The 20530-nt window shown below is 37.8% G+C and overlaps 2 protein-coding genes across 5 annotated transcripts; one reads left to right on the top strand and one right to left on the bottom strand.

Annotated features, from left to right (window-relative positions):
• Positions 1–178: 178 nt before the first annotated feature.
• Positions 179–13551, top strand: LOC106651091 (high affinity cationic amino acid transporter 1). 2 transcript variants are annotated; one of them, XM_014369444.2, is made up of 11 exons: positions 179–510; positions 8207–8570; positions 9083–9211; positions 9295–9555; positions 10607–10890; positions 10974–11211; positions 11290–11392; positions 11458–11618; positions 11698–11855; positions 11927–12035; positions 12102–12223. In XM_014369444.2, exons 2-11 carry the CDS (start codon positions 8339–8341, stop codon positions 12221–12223), a joined length of 1797 nt encoding a protein of 598 aa, XP_014224930.1. In that variant the 5' UTR covers positions 179–510; positions 8207–8338. The 2 variants fall into 2 exon arrangements, with proteins under 2 accessions (XP_014224930.1, XP_014224931.1); XM_014369445.2 differs by lacking the exon at positions 179–510 and having other exon boundaries at positions 8339–8570; positions 12102–13551.
• Positions 13552–13654: 103 nt separating this feature from the next.
• Positions 13655–20529, bottom strand: LOC106651090 (tectonin beta-propeller repeat-containing protein). 3 transcript variants are annotated; one of them, XM_014369441.2, is made up of 26 exons: positions 20400–20529; positions 19669–19901; positions 19418–19600; positions 19190–19342; positions 19037–19129; positions 18789–18969; positions 18469–18692; positions 18196–18396; positions 17959–18128; positions 17760–17892; positions 17468–17694; positions 17262–17393; positions 17040–17196; positions 16799–16961; positions 16624–16727; positions 16423–16565; positions 16002–16350; positions 15780–15930; positions 15514–15713; positions 15215–15424; positions 15036–15137; positions 14830–14965; positions 14568–14759; positions 14399–14461; positions 14082–14239; positions 13655–14004 (listed from the first exon to the last, which is right to left on the bottom strand). In XM_014369441.2, exons 2-26 carry the CDS (start codon positions 19891–19893, stop codon positions 13954–13956), a joined length of 4101 nt encoding a protein of 1366 aa, XP_014224927.1. In that variant the 5' UTR covers positions 19894–19901; positions 20400–20529; the 3' UTR covers positions 13655–13953. The 3 variants fall into 3 exon arrangements, with proteins under 3 accessions (XP_014224927.1, XP_014224928.1, XP_014224929.1); XM_014369442.2 differs by having other exon boundaries at positions 20424–20508; XM_014369443.2 differs by lacking the exon at positions 14399–14461 and having other exon boundaries at positions 20400–20527.
• Position 20530: the final 1 nt, after the last annotated feature.

The raw sequence follows: 20530 nt of genomic DNA on the forward strand, positions 1-20530 counted from the left end.
CATCCAAGATATAATGTTGTTATATAGCAAAACGCGGTACATATATAGGTGTATATAAGCGAGCGCTCGTTCAGTGGGGAAGGGAGAGAATCGTTTTGACGTTGCTCGTCGTCGGTCGTGTCATACCTCGCGATCGGTGCCCGCTTGCATACGCCTGACACTTGACAGTCGAGCGAGTCGCCGACAGGTACAGAGAGCTGCTGCTGCTGCGAATTATATTTTTTATAAATTATACTATAGAGAATTTTACGAGAGCGCAACGAGTCCGCGCGCGCGCGCACACGCACGGGCCAGCCACCGTCGTCGCTCTCAGCTGCCTGCAGCCACCGATCGTCCGAATCTCTCGACGAAAATTACGCTGTCGTCGCGCAGACAAAATATATATAAACGGAGTAGACGCGTCGTCGCTGTGCAGCCGCTGCCACTCGTCCACTCGTGCCTGCCGCTGCAGCCGCCAACGCTCACGACAGACAGACGGACGGATCGATCGTATATCTTCTCTCGGAACTCGTGAGTATGATTTTTTACGCTTATGCAAGCATTTAATTCTCTCTCTCTCTCTCTCTTTCTCTTGCTCGAAAACTTGTGCTCGCGCACTGTCAAGGGACATTACCTATGTACGTAGAGCGCGAGACACCGAGTGCGCGAACTCTTACTAGAGAGTACTTCCGTTATAGAGATCGGTAAGGCCGAATCGTTACTTTGGCCCTTCTCGATTTTCGCTCCTCGTGTCGTTGCGCAAGACTCGAACGAAGAGAGCAACTCGTGATGAATGTACTGATCGATCGAAAGCTTCTTCGGCTCGCAAAAGCTCTCGGCGCGTTCGCGCGCGCGCGTGATCGACGATCGACGAATTCGGCCGTCGTTATCGACCGAACGATCTATATCCTTTGTCTGTGATCGATTGCAATTATGTAATGGCGCACAGCGTGCCGACGTGTGCGCTATTATTATTTATCGCTCGTAATGTTGCGCCGTCGCTGCAAAAAAAAAAAAAAAAACAAAGAAAGAAAAAAACTGTTCCGATGGCGAATTATGACCGTGACCACTGCCAAACGCGGTCCACGCTCGCAACGAAAATAATATGGCGAAGGATAAAAGTTTGCAGCATTTGAAATTCTGCAATCATGCTTTTTCTGAAAAGCGAACGTATTTCAAGGAGCTTCTGTTGAAATGCCACTATTTAATCATAGTTTCGTTACAGATCGGAAAGTATTGTAGCTTTTCTCGTTTCAATGGTAGTTTCATAATTGCATCTGTAGCTAATTACAGATCGCGTGAAAAAGAATTGAGCAAAAACGAATAATGAATTTTCGATCGACCGATCGATATGGGATCGATGCAGCTTCGTTCAAAGAATCGAGTTGAAAATACTTGTGCTCACAGTTAAGCTTACGTACTTGACCACAGACATGCACACACACATGGACGAGTTCACATTTTATTATAAATAAGTTAATCGGATGCTTGTAGGGCTCGTGTGGTTATATTATACATATGTGTGTGTGTGCATAATACACGTATGTGCGCAACGGGCCGAGAGCTTTTGACGCTCGTCAAATGCCCGTGTCATCGTTAGCCTGGATCCGTTACATATATTCCGCCGCGCTCAGGGATACGACCAACTGATACAATTTCTTCTTTCCATGCGTTACAGTACGCAGTAGAGCGCGCCGTGTACTTACGCGCGCCAATCTGTCTCTTAACGAGCGCGCGCGCGCGCGTATACGGCGATGTAATCTCGATCGTTTTGTGCGCCGCAACCTTTTTTTTTTAACGCTCGTTCGCACAGCTGCCGCTATGCTGTACCGCGGTGGCATTTGCATCGCCAACGTTATATATTTCAATTTAACTCGCAATTATTGAAAACAGTTAATGTGCCGATCGGATTGCAATGTAGTATACGTCCGCGTGCCAACGCGCGGCAAAGAAAAAAAACGATAAGAACATTATTATTGTAATACCTAGTACACGAGTAGTCGTATATCGTAGCAATTATATTTTCTCGACGTCCTCGCGATGCGATTATTGTTGTGGCTGCGGTAGCGCAGCGAGAAAAAAATCCTTGCTACACGCATTTTCTTTTTCTTTTTTTTTTTCCCCATCAAATCTTTCGTACGTCCATCCAAGTTTCGTTATCTCGCGTTAACGTGCTATGTGCAGAACGCGTTGCAAGCTCCGCTTTTTAGGCAGCGATATACGCGGTTGCCGAGTCTCTGGCGCTTCGCTGCAGCAACAAGGGCGCGCGCGACATTTGATTCGAGTCTTTCTGCTTTGTATCGCACGTAAACTACGATTGAATCATTTCCAACGATCGCAGTTCGTTACCGAGTTGCGTTTTATCGTTGGCGAGGAGAAATTTTAACGCCGCTCGCGAACGCGATTAAAATGAGCCAAATGTTCCAACTCGACCGAGCGAGCAATAAAAAATGTGACTTTGGAGGTTCAAGGCGTTAATAATTTGAGCAAACTCGGCTCGCGCGCGACTTTGTTCAAATTTTCCTCTCTTTGTGGATGCCGAAAGTCAACCCAAAGTAAAGAGGGTAAATGATTGGCAAACATTTTCGAAGGACTATACCCAAGAGGAGGAAATCGGTTATCAATCATCAGCTATAGGCTCGATTCCTCGACGGCGTTAAATTTTCGTCGATCGCAATGCGTCTTTATCAATAATATCTTCCTATAATAATAATGTACATTACGCGGCGTAATAGCGCTCGACGATCGCGCGTAGGCCGGGGTATGTATTATTGGAGCGATGCTCTTTTAGCGCGCGTTATTTTCCGTGAAAATAACATCGAGAGTCGCAAGGCGTTGCGCGATAATCGTATGTATACATGCTGCGACGACGAAGACGACGACGACGGCGGCGATGATCGGCTGCGGCTCTCGCGCGTTGACGCGCTTCGTATATAATAATCTGTCTTGAAAACGCTCAAGGTAAATTTGATGCACACACTTAACGCCCTGTACAAACACGAGTGTCCAATGAGCGTCGAACGCCGCATCTTATCGCGAACGCGGCGTTGCTTCTCTTTCGCAGCTAGTATATCGTTGAGCTGGCGCAGTGTACCGGCTGCAAAATGTATGCATACAAAGCAATCGGCGTTATTAACGCCGATAAAACACTAGCGCGCCTTTATCTGCTCGCGGCTTTGTGTAAACTCGAGCGCGGCGTAAATATATATAGGCGCGCGATCATCGCCGCGATTATAATAGGGTCAGTAACGCCGATCAACAGTCAGCAGCGCTGCACCACCTTTGCACGAGCAAATAGCTCGTCGGCGCGGACGATGCGAGCCGACAATTTGTAACGCGCTCGATCGCTGCTGCTGCTGATAAACGCCTCGCGTATACCGCACCGATATGTTCCCGATCGCGTTATAGTAGCTTGCGCAGGCTCGATACAACGTGCGACGTCGATGATCGCGATGATCGCATCTATTAGCCAATGCATATCGACGATAACTCGAGCTTAGGCGTTTTAATCGGACGCGGCGCGAATAATAGTCGCGAGCTTATGCACATCTATCGCTAAAATAACGCCGCGCTCGATCGGCGTGCCGTGTCTTATAGTATATTAACGATGAGCCACCGCCGCGGACTAATTAATGCTCGCTCGTGTATGACTTTGTATGTACGTGCGGCTGCGTTCGCGCCTACATATAGAGCTCGGCGTTATTAACGCCGATATCGCGGCGACTCGCTTCGTCGTTCTCGCGCGCCCACTCACACAGCCGCGTATATACAATATAAAGTCCGTCTGCGTGCGCTATAGCAACGCTACGCTGGCTTATCCGACCCGCGAGCCCGCGCAGTTTGCCCGCGACGCCTTCACGCACCGAAATTAGCCGTTCGCTGATCGCGGGTCGTTCTCGACACGATCGATTTCAACCACAGCAGCTGCTACGAGTCTTTGATTCGACGTTTGGGCAAAGCGTTCCTTGCGATTGCCGTAATATTGGTCGGCGACGGTTCGGCCGAGATGCTACTTTACTTAATTATCGCGCTGTGATGATTCGCTTACCGTGACTGACTTTTCACTTAGAGAATCGGTCGCATTCTCGAGCATCAAAGTAAATAGTCGCACCTGCTTCTAATTTTACGTAAAGTTCAGTTTTCGGATTCAGTTTTCGTAGAGGGGGGATAATTTCAATTTTTTCCGTGGTTTTGGTATCGCCCCTTGCTCTATACCTTAAATTTTCAAAGGATAATTACAGCTTGAACAAGAACGATTTTTTTCTCTGCAACTAACGATATACAGCGTAGCACTCTGCTCGGGCTTGGATCGTGACAGCTGACAGTATAATATGCATTCAAATGACCGACGTTTCTTCTGAACGTACTCACCACATAAAAAATCTCGCAGCTTTTCGATTTATACGCTTTGAGATGGAGCTGTCCATTTTTTGCCGCTCCGATCCGTAATATGAAATCTTACGATATAATATAGACACGAGTGTAAATCGTGCATTATGTATCGCATGTATAGATACTTTATAGACAACAATTAGGTCGCAACCTTGCGCGAGCGCGTGTACCTGCACGGTTAATAGCCCGACGAGGATTTTCCTTGCGGCTCGCATCTACGCACAGCGGTACGTACAGCAGCTGCCTTTGGCTTACGATGGACGCACATATAATACGAAAGCAATTATTTCGTACGAATTATTTAGCGCTCAACTTTTGCGCCTCTTCGTATTCGCGTGTCTTCGAATGCGGCATTGCTTAGTATGCGAGAAAATCGACCGAGGCTCTTTGCACGTATAGCATAGTTCCGCTTCACTCGAGACGTTTTCAACGCAAAAAAGTCTGTCTGTCGGTCCGAAAATCATAACTCACTTATTGTTTCATTATCATTGTCTCGAAGCTCCACAAGGATACATTCGCGCGCGGACAAAGGATTTATTTTCACCTTTATCGAGCGCGATGAACGCAAATTGTGCGCACGCGCTATCGTCGAGCGAAAATGCCCGAATTATCCTGTTTTCTTTGTAATGTTTTTTAATTGGCCTTTTCCGAGCAAATGAATAAAAAAAGTCATACATTGTCACATTTGCCTCGTGATTGTACGATAAGCCTTTGAGATTTTCCGGATTTATTATTTTTACGTCATTTGAATGAGAGAAAATTTTTAAACTTCGGAACGAAGCAAAAATTTTTCCTTACGTTAGCGTAGAGTATCCGGTACAGATCGTTACACCCATACGCGCACACATATCGACGGGCCGCACAGGCTGCAGTGCGACGGAACTCGACTCTCGCGATCGAGCATCAAGGGGGAAACATTCGCACTCGCCCAATGACACGAACTAACTCGAGCTAGCCGGTCTCCTCTTGGTCTGTATAACATACACACACACGCACACACACACTCGCACGATTGTATATAGCGCGTACCGTGGCAGTCAAGGCGCAAACCTTGACTTATCAAGTAGTAATCGGCTCTGCTGTGCCACCGCTGCAGCCTGTAACTGCACTACTGCCAGCGCACACGTATAACATCCTTTTTGTTCTATCCGAGGCACGATTTTTCGACTCGACGCACTGGACGCGTATCGACACACGTTGCTCTATCATTATGCACGTATAGCTTAATAATACCGATACCTCTCGACGCACATGGCCCTGGTGAAAATAAGTGTAAGATTTCATTGCGCTACGCTACGTAGTATACGCACGCGTCCGCTCGATTATGCATTCGGTCCGTTGAAATCGGCAACCTTATTATCGTTATTATCGTCATTGTTGTGTGTGACTGTCGGAACAAATCGTGTTTTGTCGAGTGGCCGTGTGTGTGTCGAGGCACGTATGTGCCGACATGAATCATTGCTACGCGTACCTGAAAAGCACCGCCAGACGGACGCTCGAACAGGTTTTAGAACACGAATTATTTAACATTTAGCTGGACGATACACGCAGCGGCGGGGGAGACAATTGAAAAATTATATAGCTTCTCGCGACGAAACAACGAAAATGAACACCTTTTTTCTCTCGTTTTTCATAGCGGCACGACAAAAATGAATTCGAGCTAGGTTGAAATGTGGGCCATGGCTGCACTATCACGACACCGATCGTCGTTTGGCCAAATAAAATTGAATCGTACTGTGCCGAATGATCGGACTAAATTATAAAATTGAGTATTATTACGTATTCGCGTCTCCGACGCTGCCATTAGTTTTATAATTCTCCTTTGGGGGCAGGGGGGAGGGCCTGGTAACCTGTCCATTTCTATACACGCGTGCTTTATTTACAACGAGCTTTGATACTTTTTTCGGCTGTTTTGCAAAAATCAATAAGAGATCGAAAACGATAAGTTTTAATGCCGAATAATTTACCTTAAATTGAAACAAAATATTTACATAACAAATATTACAATTTTCAAGCATTGAATGTACTGGCTAATTTTATATAATGCTCGGCTGGCTGGAACAATTTTAGTTTTTTTTTAACTCTGTTGACAATTGCCTTTTTAAATAATTTTTGTACGTCTGACAACACTTCAAACATACATTCAATGTAATTTGTACTTCCGACTCATTAATCATTTTCTAGCTATTACAAATTCAAACTATTTCTAACTGACTTCAAAAGATAATTAAAACATTGGTTGTACTGATGTATAATTGAAATTCCATCAAATTTTTAAATTAAAGTTCTGGTAGGTAAAAGAACTATTTCACATGCATGAGCATCCGGCATTGCGAAGTAAATTTACCAATCGATATGCCGGCATTACATTTTGCCTTCACGTCAAATATGAAGGTGTCTTAATTCCCGATAGTTAAAATCAGTAATTTTTTGCCGAAAATATTTGAAACTGTCATTAAAAGCTCAATTTGAAATATAATATCAACAATAATAAAAGTGGCAAATAATTGTACTAAAACAGGAAATGTTTGATTCTACTATTCGTCGCGAGATCTAAATTAAAAATCAAGAGAAAAAAAATCTTTGTTTCCGATGAAATTGCTTTACCACTTGCCATCGGCACTCAACGACCTATATGAAAATCAGCATACTTCAATGTCAATAAAAAAAAAAAGAAGAGAATATAATAGAGCACACGAGTCGAGCAGGCTCATTCATACTTGCACACATAATGCGATGTACATCGTGCGTGCCAGAGCGCACCGCCGAGTTGTTCCTTAAATACACGTAACATCAAATTGCATAATAACTACAGGCACTTAATTATTGCGTTTAAATGCCGCGCTCCGTCTCCATGATTTGTTCTATCGCGTACACATGTGTACACAGCTATACACCCGCAGAGACTTGGCCGCGACAAATTAGTCCATTATTGTCCTGATTTTCCTTTCTGAATCTTTGGATTTTTGCCAAATGAGTTATGTCAGCCATTCTTTTCAGAGCTATTGGTTACTTCAATTCAACTGAAATATTTTAGAATGCATTGCCACCTTGTACCTTCTCATTGCTTTGGAGTTGCGTTATAAAACAAAAAAAAACAGTTTTCTACTTAAGTGAAGCTACTTCAATAATTTATACTTTTTTTCTTTTCTAAGAACTGCTTTTAAATAAAAGTAACAAATTATCCTTAGTCTAGACGAATAGTTAATATATTCTTACTTGCAGTAGGTGCGGTGATTTAAAACAAGGAGATAATTTTTTAATTTTCAGTTTCCTTAGAACCGATATAAATCGCGATCATAAAAAATATTCAAGTTCAATCGTAAACATGTGTCTGCAGCTTTGCCTCTTTATTTTAACTATTTTCTATTATTATATAAAATAACGAGCTGCAGTCAACTTGAATAACAATATTTTCAAATTACAAGTGCGAGCTTGGATGCGCAATATCAAACTAATTTTTAATTACTGGATAATTATCGAAGCATGATGAAACAGCATCGATCTCTTTGGAAATGAACTAGATACGCACCGTTAAAGTCGAGCGAAGCAAGAAAAAAAACGTCGAAGTTAATTAAAATGATGTCGCTCAAGTTCATACTTGGAATGAAGTAAATTTAAATAAAAATGCATAAAAAAATTATAACAAAAACCTTGTTACTTGCATAACTTTGTAGCTCTTAAAATGAAAAAAATTTCCAAAGAAATTCATCGAAACGTGCTATAACATATTTTTAAACCTTTTTTAAACTTTGAAACAATTTGCGCTTGTTTACACTGTCTGACGAAAATTCTATAGCTTTACTAAATGATCTTAAAATGTTGTTTGTTAAAGATAAATTGTTACACCGGTGTTTGGAATTTTGCGCGGGACACTCGTGACTCCGTGAAACAAGCGGCTGGCACCAATTGTAAAGAACTCGAAGAACAAAAGTCAGCGAAGCAACGAGAGGCAGAAGGAAAAAAAATGACTTGCAGGAGACTGTGGAGGGCTCTGTCGAGGCGGCGCGTCGACGACGACCAAGCCGGAAAGAGCGAGCTGGCCCGAGTCCTCGGGTTGATCGACCTCACGGCTCTGGGCGTCGGTTCCACCCTCGGTCTCGGCGTTTACGTCCTGGCCGGTAGCGTGGCCAAAGAGACCGCTGGCCCGGCAGTCTGCATATCTTTTCTCATAGCGGCGATCGCCTCCGCTTTCGCTGGTAAGCTTCTTCCACTTCATTTTTTTAATGAGCCTCGTGCATGGATGCATAGAATGATAATACGATGAAAAGGCCACAGATAAAACTGATATGTGCCTTTTATCTTTGTTTATCAGCTCGGATGAAAAAAAAATTTTCTGCGAAAAATTGTACATAAAAAATGTAACTTTATATCACCGAATGAAAATTATACCTCATAAAAATTTATGTTCCGAAAAATAAGTAAAATAAATTTCCGTACAGTCGACAGCGTATATAAAAAAATAAATATTTAATGTAAAGACTGCAAAAAGTAATCAAGTTTAATATTTTGAAATTAAAATATTATGTAGCCAAATGATAACACGAGAGTTCAATAAACGCCTTAATATCGTCGCGCCAAACAATCCATTAAAAGTTGTTAATTGAAAATATTTATGTAAAAGAAAAATAATTCCATAAGACTTGAAAGTTAATGGTACTAAGACAATAATCAAGCAAACACAGAGTGCCTAATTCAATTACGATCGCAGGGATGTGTTACGCTGAATTTGCTTCACGAGTACCGAAAGCCGGTTCAGCCTACGTATACAGCTACGTGACGGTCGGCGAATTCATCGCCTTCGTGATCGGATGGAATTTGATATTGGAATATGTCATAGGTAAGCCATTACCAGCGAGGCGTATTAATCCGACGTCGCAATGACAAAGCCGCCGCATTCTCACTCGTTTAAATATCTTACAGGCACGGCAAGCATGGCAAGGGGTGTGAGCAGTTACATCGACGTACTCACGAATTACACGATCGAGAGAGCTTTGCACGGGGCCATGCCGATTCGAGTATCGTTCTTGTCGCAATATCCCGATTTCTTCGCCATGGGCATGGTCATTTTGTTGACTTTGTTTCTTAGCGTGGGGGTCAAAGAGTCCTCGATGCTCAACAACATTTTCACGACCATCAATTTGGTGACGATATCGATTATCGTTGTATCTGGCATTATCAAAGGTACTTTTTTACTATAAATCGTTGAAACAAAATACACGTAGCTCTAGTTTAATTTATAAAACTCTGCGTGAAAAATGCAGAATCGATGCCGAGGCGCCATATCACGTGTATGTGGGTGTTTCATTTTTCACCCTTGTAAGAAATAGTATTTCACACGCAAAGAAAAATTCTCGCATCAACAGCAATAGTAAATAATTAAAATTGTTGATGTCTTAAAAAGACTACGTAGAAAGGGGAAGAAAAATCCTCAAAATAATATGTACATAAATGTTTTCGACTTGGATGTTTTTTGAAACCTTGAGTTTCTTATTACACAATCTTATTATAAGAAGGTCAGATCGACATTCGGGTCAAGAAGGGCTGGACCACTGCTGCAATTAGCTATGAAAAAGTTCTTTCTCCATGTGGTCGATGTACTCTTGGACACGATGCGGATAAGTCTAGTGTCGTTTTTTTCACTGAGACCTTCAAGACATTGATGCCACGTGTGGATATAATGCCGCACAATTTTAAATTTAATTAGCGTCTGGCGTCGACGAAAGTCTTGAAAATAAAGGATACAAGCTGGAACGAAGCAACTTCGTAAAGAACATGAAGTTCGAGAGCGAAGCGAAAAAAAATTAATTGTAAGTTCGGGTTCGTCGTACTACTACGCGATTAAGTTACGACCTGTATAGGATTGAAAAAAACGATTCACGTATCAGGACTACTACGATTTCAATAACGTTCACAATATTTGGCACTGGACGGTTTGTAACTAACGCGGCGCTCTTTGGAACACGCCGATTCTCTACTGTGATACGATAATCAAGTAGTTAATCAACAAAGATTTGTTTCCAATACAATTTGCTTGCTCGAGATTGCAATGAGTTTTTTTACCGTACTCATTTTAGTCTGGAGTTACCATAAATATTTCATGATTTTGCAATCATTCTAATAGATAGTTTAAAAAGCATTGAAAAACAAATTGTTCGAGCGACTAATTTCATTTTTTTTCTTTATTTTGAATTTTATTTTCCAACCATGAAATTTTATTTGGGGAAATTTCCAGCGGACACGAACAATTGGTTCATCGATCCAAGCGATATACCCGCGAACGTAACCAATCCAGGAAACGGTGGTTTCATGCCCTTCGGAATCAAGGGTGTCATGGAGGGCGCAGCCATCTGCTTCTACGGCTTTGTCGGATTCGACGCGGTCGCCACTACTGGCGAGGAGGCCAAAAATCCTCAGCGCAACATACCCCTCGCCATCGTCTTCTCTCTGGCCATAATTTTTCTGGCTTATTTCAGTATTTCGACCGTACTCACGATGATGTGGCCCTACTACGCCCAGGTAAGAGTTCCACACCGACGCTAAAAATGCGTACAATGATTGACGCGTACGACACATAAAAATCATGCGCTAAACCGCTGCAGGACCCTTTGGCGCCATTTCCTCACGTTTACGATCAGATCGGCTGGCCCGCCATCAAGTGGATCGTCAACATAGGCGCGATCTTTGCTCTCTGTACCAGTCTGTTGGGGGCAATGTTTCCACTGCCAAGAGTGCTCTATGCCATGGCCAGCGACGGTGTCATTTTTAAATTCCTGGCCAGAGTTCATCCACGAACTATGACGCCTGTCCTCGGCACTGTACTCTCGGGGGTTCTAACAGGTACATACAATTTGTTTCAATGCTCATTGCGTACCCCATTATTTGCGCACAATATTACGATTTTTTTCAATTTTCTAGGGATAATGACTTTACTATTCGATCTTCAGCAGCTGATTAATATGATGTCTATTGGAACTCTGCTTGCTTATACGATAGTCGCCGTTTCGGTTCTGATTCTCAGGTAAGTCGTGCATTTTTTTTTCTCAACAAAAGATCGAAAAGTCATTTTACGATATAACTTTAAAGGTATCAAAGAGAAGAGTCGAGCTCAAAGCCATATGCTCCTGAAGCAACTGAACCTTATTCAACTTCGAGTAGTTACTTTAAGCAGATACTCAATCTTCACAATCAAAAAGAACCCAGCGATTTTTCCACTTTAACAGCCAAATACGGAGTTTTGATTTTCAGTATGATTCTATCATCTGCAAACCCTACTTATTTTGTCCGATACGCGTTATACATAAGTATATTTTCGAATGCTTACAGGTATTCTCGTCTTCATTGTTGGCTTACTGGTGAACAATTTCAATGTATTCGAAGGAGACGCTTCATCATTCATATTCGCCATATTCGTGCTTTTGGCTATTCTTGTCGCGGCTACGATCGGCAGGCAACCGGTTCAAGAATCTGATTTATCGTTCAAAGTACTATATAAAATCAAAGCTTTTCATAATGACAGTAAATTTCAAAAAATGATTATTAATTTTGTGTTCAGGTGCCCTTGGTTCCATTAATACCTTGTTTGAGTATACTCATTAATCTCTACTTGATGCTTCAACTCGACTTTTATACGTGGATAAGATTTTTGGTTTGGATGATTATCGGTAAGATTGGTTACATGCACATAATTAGTTTGATCTAGGGTTTTATATTTATAAATTGTTTTCCAGGATTTTGCATATACTTCTTTTATGGAGTGCACAACAGCGCTCAAGGCGAACGAGATCGCTTGGAAGCTGAAAATTTAGCTCGTAAATATGCTGATCAAGTTCAAACAATTTCAAAATGTTGATGTGAAATTGCATCCACAGCAATCGAGATGATGTCTTACGAGTCAGCAGTATTACCAAAAAATGAAAACTTTTAGCTACAAAAAAAATTAATTAATAAGAGACTGGGGCTCGATTTTTTTACCGTATTTAATGATTCATGATTGCAATTGTTTTGAAAACAGGTCCCGTTTCAAAACAAAAACAGAGAAATAAGTGAGGAACGTTTATTTTTTCCACTATATCTTATCACTTAAGAACCTCGATAGGTGCTCATTGGATCCAAAGTTTACGTAAAATTTTTTCCTTTTAGCCGCGAATTATAATAGATTAAGTTGAATGAATTGTTTGGGACTTATATTTCGGAAAAAAACACAAAAACCCGAGCAGCTTGCTTTACAAGTCTCGCTCAATGTGTACATTAGCAAAAAAATGTAACGTTAATTTAAAATATTTAAGATTACATTTGGGACGTCTGAGCGGGTGTGAATGTAAACATATAAATTATTTTAATTTACCAAGTTTTTTGATAATGACGGGCTGTGCGAATTCATCGTTTTATAATCCCAATTATCAAATTGTGCAAGTCAACTGTAGAAAAACATTTTTGTGGATTGTATTATTCATGTAAATAGATGCCCAATGATTCATATGATGAAAAAATAGACACAGTATCTTTGTGTAAATATGTACTTAAGCGTGCTGCATTCGAGCTATTCAAATATAAATTTAATGCAACTGTAAAAAAGAAATAAGTATAACAATTTAACTGTACAGATGTTTATTTCATATAACCAAATAGACTTATATTTAAATATATCTTTATAAACAGAATTTTATACCAACCAAAATAAATGATGTTGGTAATGATCGATTATAATAATTATAATGCCAAGGCATACATAATGAGTAATTCAAGTCTCAGCGATTCTTTGAATATATATTACTGGTATTAAATACAACATTGAATGAAGAAAAAATATTTTTGAGAATTCTCATAAAGATTAACATTTATCATAAATGCAAGCGAATTAGGTTGAGGAGATATAACTCAAAATATTATTAGTAGCTGAAAACTAATATATTCACTAGCCAAAAATCATGGAATGATTAGGATCATAATGTAAATTTTAAATTAAAAATCAGTAATGAGAAATTAGATGAAAAATACTACTTTGAGATCACATTGTTAAAAATAAAGGTAGTGCGTCACTCCTAATGTACCATTGTTCAAAAGTCTCATTTTGAGTTACTACTGAGATTCTATGTAAAGGAATAAATACACCTATGCAATAACAAAAAAATTATCCTTAATTGTGTAGAGCATTTAAGACTTTTTTCATTTTCTAATAAAGTGAACGGTAAAAAATATGCTCATATTCTCCTGATCAATCACAATAAAGTGTTCTTGACATTTTAGAGGAAACAGACAAAGATGATATAAAAATAAGAAGTTCAAGTAAATTTTTTTATCATTTTTCTCGACCATTAGGTCAGCGACAAAAGCTGCTTATTAGTTTTTGAATTATATGTTTTACACATAATTGGTAATATAAAATTAGTTCTGACTAGACTATAAGAGATTCTAATTAAATGTATTATACATGATTAATATTTTACCTTGCAAGTATATACTTATAAATCAATAAACTTGGAAAAAATCGAAAAAGTAGCTCGATGAATTTCTATTCAACGACACGCACAGTAATAGTAGAAAACATCACATCTTTTCATAAGTCTTGTTACCGAATTTTCATCGTGGATCATTCACGAGACCTCCAACACTAATTTGTTGCCAATTGGCCTAAGTGAAAAAAGTATATGAATCAAACAGGTGATCGAAAAAAACATTTTTTTTTCTGTAAAAGCGAATGAGCTTACCCCAATGCCGGTAGCCCAACCAGAACCAGCTGGATTTGAGTCAGTAATACCAATTCTTCGACAAACTATACCGGCTCCAGATACAGCCCACACTTGATTAGACATAAGTCCAACGGATATGTGCCGAAATCCTTGTTTAGTATTTAAAACCGATACATCTGTAAGAAAAGAAATCACCTGAGAACGAATTTAAAAATGTTTTCTATACAATTTTAAAATAAATAAAATTTTTAATTAATAAGATATGATAACCAAAAAAATTTAATAAGATAAAAAGAAAAAAGAGTAAAATTATTATTTAAGATTGGCCTACGAACTACGTAACAGCTCTGAAGGAAAATTACGTATGGTCGAAGGTATTGAAAATTCTGAAATATCACCTGTTTCAAATAAATTTAAATCATGTTTTAAAAAATAGGTTCATTTTCAACTAAAAAAAGTTACAATATTCAATTTGACGTTTAAAAGTAGTAATTATGCATTTACCAATGTGAATGGGATCATTAGTCATTGCTGGTAGAGTTTGCCAATGGGTACCCTCTGGAAATACCGTTGGCTGTATTTCTCGCCGAACTGATAATTTTCCCGAGTCATCTAAAACCCATACGGCATTTTCATTGACGGCAATTTGTTTTAAATGCGATCCAGAAGGGGGTTCGACATTTTGCCAAGATTCACCTAAAATATCGATTATCATAAGCAAAAGTCAAATTATACAAATTTAAAATTTTTTTTAAATTATTTTGACCTGTTGGCTTGCTCTCCGAAATACCGAATCTCCAATAAGAAGATCCATTTTTTCCAATAGCCCAAACCTGATGGTTAGGGCCAATAGAAATACTAACTAATGGTTGATCGCTAGGTATATGCTCCCATGTAACACCCTATAAGAACATTTTCATTGGGTTGTTTCTCCGAGCAGTTTAACAAAATAAAAATTAGTAATTGTTTTACCATTGGACACGATTCCGAAACGCCTCTGCGAAACAATGCCTCGCCGTTAGGAGCTACAGCCCACACGTGAATGGGACATTCGGAATCAGCGTTGTTTTGATTCTGAAAAAAGTGAATGCACGAAAAATGTAAAACTACAATAGATACAAAATAAATCAACGATTTGAGAAAACACTTACGTATAAAGATACGTCAACTAGCTTTGTGTTACCCAATTCTTTCCAAGGACCACTAGTTGTCAGTTGGCATCTACGAAACCACCTACGCCTTCGCACGTAGTCGGTGAATTGCTTTTTACCGTGATATTGAGATGGGAAATCGGTCGCATACTGCCAGCCATCTCGATCGACCCCTCCTGGAGCATGAAAATCGAGTATCCATTCTGATACCTAAATGTACAGAATCCACAGCACAATGTTGAATATTTTTACTTTAAAGTGAGTTGCGCTCATCACATTGAGAAAAAAGTATCATTTACCCATTGCCAATGACACGAAAGCAGTTTTGTATTCTCTCTCGTACGTTTTTGTCGTCCCGATGCATCACTCCACATGTACCTATCCGTTGGCAAGCCATGAGATGTAAAACCAGTAATTGGATTCCAACGCTGATTTTCATATACAAAATAATTGTGGGTATCGATCATAGTATTAACACCTGAACTGCCAAAGTCTAATCCTGTAAAAAGTACATAATCTTCATCATGTATTCTCATTTAAGATTTTCTTGATAAGAAATCGTTACCTTTTAAGGAAGTACCTCCCCATCCCCCTGTATAGACCCAAGCAGTGTTATCATAGCCAATACCCCAAGTTACATTTGCATTACAAGTTTCAACTTTTTTCAAGTGGCCTCCAATTTGTCTCCAAAACATAGACATAGGTTCGATAATTACCTGAAATTATAAAAGCAGAAACTCAACGAATGATTAAAATTGTTGAATACTTTATAAATTGCTCAACGTACAGATGGTGATTTATAAAGCACACTGCAAAGAGTCATTTTGCCTTTTATACGTAAATGTGTTACATTTTTCGGATTAATTCTATGATTATAATAGGTAAATTCTGTATCATTAATAAAAATTCTATATCCTCTTTCTTCGCAATTTAAAACCAATGAAAAATTGGATCCAGCTTTTATTGGACTGTCACCATTTCTTTCTTCATCTCCCCAATTATTATTTTGGTACGTATTTCTAACAATAATGTTTTCACTAAGTCTTGGATTGAAATGAAGGGCTACATCATTTGTATCCACAATTTGCTTGTATTTGTTTACAGTTGTAGAATGACAAACAAGATTTAAAGATATTCTGAAACATGTTATCAAAATGTATATTTAGAATAGATGTTTCTGATAATAAATTAAATTTTATAGATTTTACCTATCTGCATCGTCATGAATGCATACAGTAACGTGTAGAGAACAACCTGGACTAAATCCGTTTTGTAAAATACTTTCGAAAGGTAGTGCTTTATTGGCGGTATTTAATTCTTGAATGTATAAACCATTTGCATATTGATTTTCCTAGTTCAAAATATTCGATTAACATAACATATAATGAAGCAATTATACTTAATACTACCTCTGTTAAGACGGGATCATGTACATAAACGTCTCCTAAAGCAGTTGTAGCCCAAATAGCCTTTGAGCTTGGTCTTCCATAAGCATTATTTATTTTACAAGAAACTGAATTATATAAAAAATAAAATTAAAATACCATTTTTAGGAAATTTTTACGAATGAAAGACTCTATTTACCAGATGTCAAATGAGCCATCCAATCTTCTAATTCAGTATCACTGCTGAATTGTAATCGTAATGTTTTACAATTATTTAGACGAGGTGTATAAATAGCTAATCTTGGAAACCCTGGTTCACTGCAGCAAACAATGCATACAACTTCTGATATAGAAAACTGAACCTAGGGAATTAAAACATCAGATAAAAGGAATATTAATGTGAAAAATATTTCTCCAAATCTAAAAGCTTCATTTTGTACCATTGTTGTTGCCCCATCTGTATTTAAAATTGTTAAAGTTCCAAAATCCAGCGTGCCAGCATCACTGCTTATCCATTCTAATTCAACAATACAATCTTCAAACAAAGATGTACCTTTCAATTTACACTTAGCTTCGCCATTTTTCACCCATGAAGATCTAAAAAATAACATATTATAAGTAAACTCAACATTTTTTATATCTTTAAAACATTATTGACAAACTTTTCAATTGCTTTTTCGCACAAGTCAACATCAAAATCAATTCCTTTCAATCTGTTTTTCAGTTCATTTAAAATGTTTATTCTCCATTCTTCTATAATTTCCACTTGATTTGAACCATTAGTTTCAGCAAGCCTAGACAATTTTTATTCGTCAATTATGTCAATCTTTCATTTTGTACATCATGTATTATGAAAATTTTATCATACCATTTGGGAGGATTGTTAAGGTCCACTAAACAAGCACCAGCTTCAACTTTGACCCATGTCATTTCATATTCAGCCCAATAAATAGCAGCTGCACTTTCATCTTCTCCAAAAACACTTGAATCACCAGTTAAATCTGGATCAAATATAGAACCATCAGTTTCTGGATGAGCCTCAGCTCCAACCATTGAACCAACTGAGTGAACAGGACTCCATGAGCCTGGATTAATCTGGTAAAAATTTTCCATTGTAATTTCAATAATACTGCTTGATTTTTATAATAAAAAAAAGTTACTTTGACTGTGCTACCCATGCCCTTTCCTGTAACAACTATTGACTCTCCACTTTTATTTAATGTTTCATTTGATATGGTAATGTTAGCCACACTATTGCAGTCAATTTCATTTGATTCTTGAGATCCTGTAGAGCTATAACAGTTATATACTTTAAAAAATGTGTATTTAAAATTTAATTGAGTAAAATAAGGTAGTTACTTGGTGCTTTGACTGTAATACATTTTTTTCTTAATAGACTGTTGTATTGTATTTTCAGGCAATTCATGATTTTCAAAATTTTTCAAGGATACTGGTCCAGGAGCAGATCTTGATTGTTCTTCCCATTCTTTAATTACATTCTCATTTGAGCAAAGAGTTTTCTGATTTTGCTGCATTAAAATATTAATTGTAAATTAAATATTTAACTATTTGAAATGAATTTTGATGATACCTTACCAAGGAACCAAATGTTTGACTTTTTTGATTAGGAGTTCCACAGAGACTGTATTTACTGTTAGATGACATGCTGGCACTACTATTAGCTCTACTTAATTGAAAAGGTGCATTAATGGCTTTCCATTTTTTACCAGTTAATTCTGATCTTGCAATACCGCTTCTATAATAAAGACATCTATCTTCATGTCCTATTGCCCATACCTTTGATAAAATTCCATTTGTGAATAACTATAGAAGAATGAGTTTTCCTAACAAGTAGTAATTTATAAATACCTGATCATTAGGAGCTACAGACACTAATATCATTTTTGTAGACATTTCAACCCAACCTGTTCCAACAGCCAATTGTTCACATATACCACTCATTTCTCCCTTAATTCCTTTTCTAAACCAAACACTTCCTTCATGAGTTATTGCCCATACTGCATCAAGTCCAACACTTACTTGTGTTAAACGTAAATGTGGTTGAGGTGGTTCTACTACTGCCCATTCATCACCTGCAATTTTTGAAAGAATCAAAATTAATTTTTCTTGTAACAGTAAAAAATGTAATAATAAAAAATGGGGTACAAATGTAATAAATATAGATTTACCCATTGGATTTTCTCTAGAAACGCCTGTTCTTACTAAAGCTTTTCCATTTAATAAAGTTACCCAAACTAAACCAGTAACTCCTACACTTATTTGTAAGGATTCGTCACCTGGGTTCATTTTGATTGCACTCCATCTCAATCCCTCTGGAGATGTTGTACTGACCCCTACTCTAAACATGACCTAATTTAAAATTATTATTTTACTTTATCAATTTTCATATGATTTTTATCAAAATTATCTTTATTACTCTTCCATGTGCAGTAACAGCCCATACTGTTAGGTCACCAGGATTTCCACCAGGTATTTGATTGCCTCCAATAGAAACATCAATGAAAGGTTCCTGGAATTTTACATGGTTATTAAACTCCAATAAATAAAAGCCTTGTATTTTTATATTTACTTTGGTAGCATCTTTGTGAAGAGGTGCAATAGCACACCAAGAGTTCATGGCACTATATCTTCTGTAGCGTACCCATTTTCTCCTTCTTACACAAGATTTCCATTGCTTTGTTACACCATATGTCGCAGGAAAATCAACAGCATATGTCCAACCCTATTATGAAAAATGAATCGTAATGTTTTCAAAAATGATATTAAGAATTCCAATTTACTACATTAAGATTCTTACATCGTGATCTAGTGGTTGCCCATCCAAGGTAGTTTCAATTTGCCAATCTCCTTCCCACTGCCAAGCCATTGATGGTAACTTGACTTTATCACGACTGCGATCAACAGATCCATCTTGATTGGAAAAATGATACCTATCAGTTGGTAAAAGTCTACCACTAAAGCCTTCTAACGGTAGCCATCTCTGCAAAAACAAAATAGAGTAGTTAAATTTTATACATTACAAAATGCAAGAGTTCTATCAATACCTACTTCATTTTCATATGTTTCTTCTTTAATTCGTATTGGAATATCAAGACCGTGTACATGTACATAAACTTGTCGGTCTCCACCAATAGCCCACATAAAATGTGGAACAGCAGATAATTGTTTAAATTCAAGACCTAGATACATAAACTCTTTCCACATGCTACCAGAAGTACTAAGTGAAAATACACGTCCATCACAGTTTATTGCATAAAGATTAGAACTTGGCATTTTGGGTACTATAATATGATCAATAGAAATTTAATTAATGGACTTAAATGTTTAATAACAATTATTATGATGTCTCATACAACTAAATAATAATTAATGACAAAAAATTTAGTAGAAATACATATTATGTTGAATTAATCTTCATAATATATCTCTAAACAAAAATATTTTTTTTTAAAGTATAGGTATTTTAAAAATAATAAATAAAAAAAAAGTTCAAAAATCATTTCATGAAAAATTTTTAAAATATTCATTAATATATATTATAGTTGAAAAAAATAACATTTAAAATAACTCAATTATGATTATTTTAATAAAATATGAGATAACACAAGAAGATAATAATGTTAATTTGTAATCAATGATTTTAATGAAAAAAACTTGAGGGCTGGGCATTTAAATCGGTGATTCGGTAAAATATTTTCTACGGCTCGATACAACATAATTATAATAACGATTAATAATATTTATACAATCAATCAATAAGTTTATGTTTTTTCACTCACTTTAAAATCTGTGATAATAACTACCTATATTATATTTCTTACGACAAATAGTAAGCACTTTGGACTTTACAAGAGTCCAGATATCATTTATTCACATTCACACTTATTACGGTGAAGACTGGAATTAGGAC

The sequence above is a fragment of the Trichogramma pretiosum genome, unplaced genomic scaffold (genome assembly GCF_000599845.2).
Source record: "Trichogramma pretiosum strain Unisexual culture from Peru unplaced genomic scaffold, Tpre_2.0 scaffold65, whole genome shotgun sequence".
Lineage (NCBI taxonomy): Eukaryota > Metazoa > Arthropoda > Insecta > Hymenoptera > Trichogrammatidae > Trichogramma > Trichogramma pretiosum.

What these genes read in the sequence shown, in the direction of transcription:
- LOC106651090 (XM_014369441.2), bottom strand. Translation starts at nt 19,893, where the DNA reads ATGCCAAGTTCTAATCTTTATGCAATAAACTGTGATGGACGTGTATTT. An exon ending in ATTCATGACGATGCAGATAG is followed by an intron (nt 16,351 to 16,422) that starts GTAAAATCTATA and finishes AACATGTTTCAG; the next exon opens with AATATCTTTAAATCTTGTTT. An exon ending in TAATGATCCCATTCACATTG is followed by an intron (nt 14,462 to 14,567) that starts GTAAATGCATAA and finishes TATTTGAAACAG; the next exon opens with GTGATATTTCAGAATTTTCA.
- LOC106651091 (XM_014369444.2), top strand. Translation starts at nt 8,339, where the DNA reads ATGACTTGCAGGAGACTGTGGAGGGCTCTGTCGAGGCGGCGCGTCGAC. An exon ending in TGTATCTGGCATTATCAAAG is followed by an intron (nt 9,556 to 10,606) that starts GTACTTTTTTAC and finishes GGAAATTTCCAG; the next exon opens with CGGACACGAACAATTGGTTC. An exon ending in TTTGGTTTGGATGATTATCG is followed by an intron (nt 12,036 to 12,101) that starts GTAAGATTGGTT and finishes ATTGTTTTCCAG; the next exon opens with GATTTTGCATATACTTCTTT.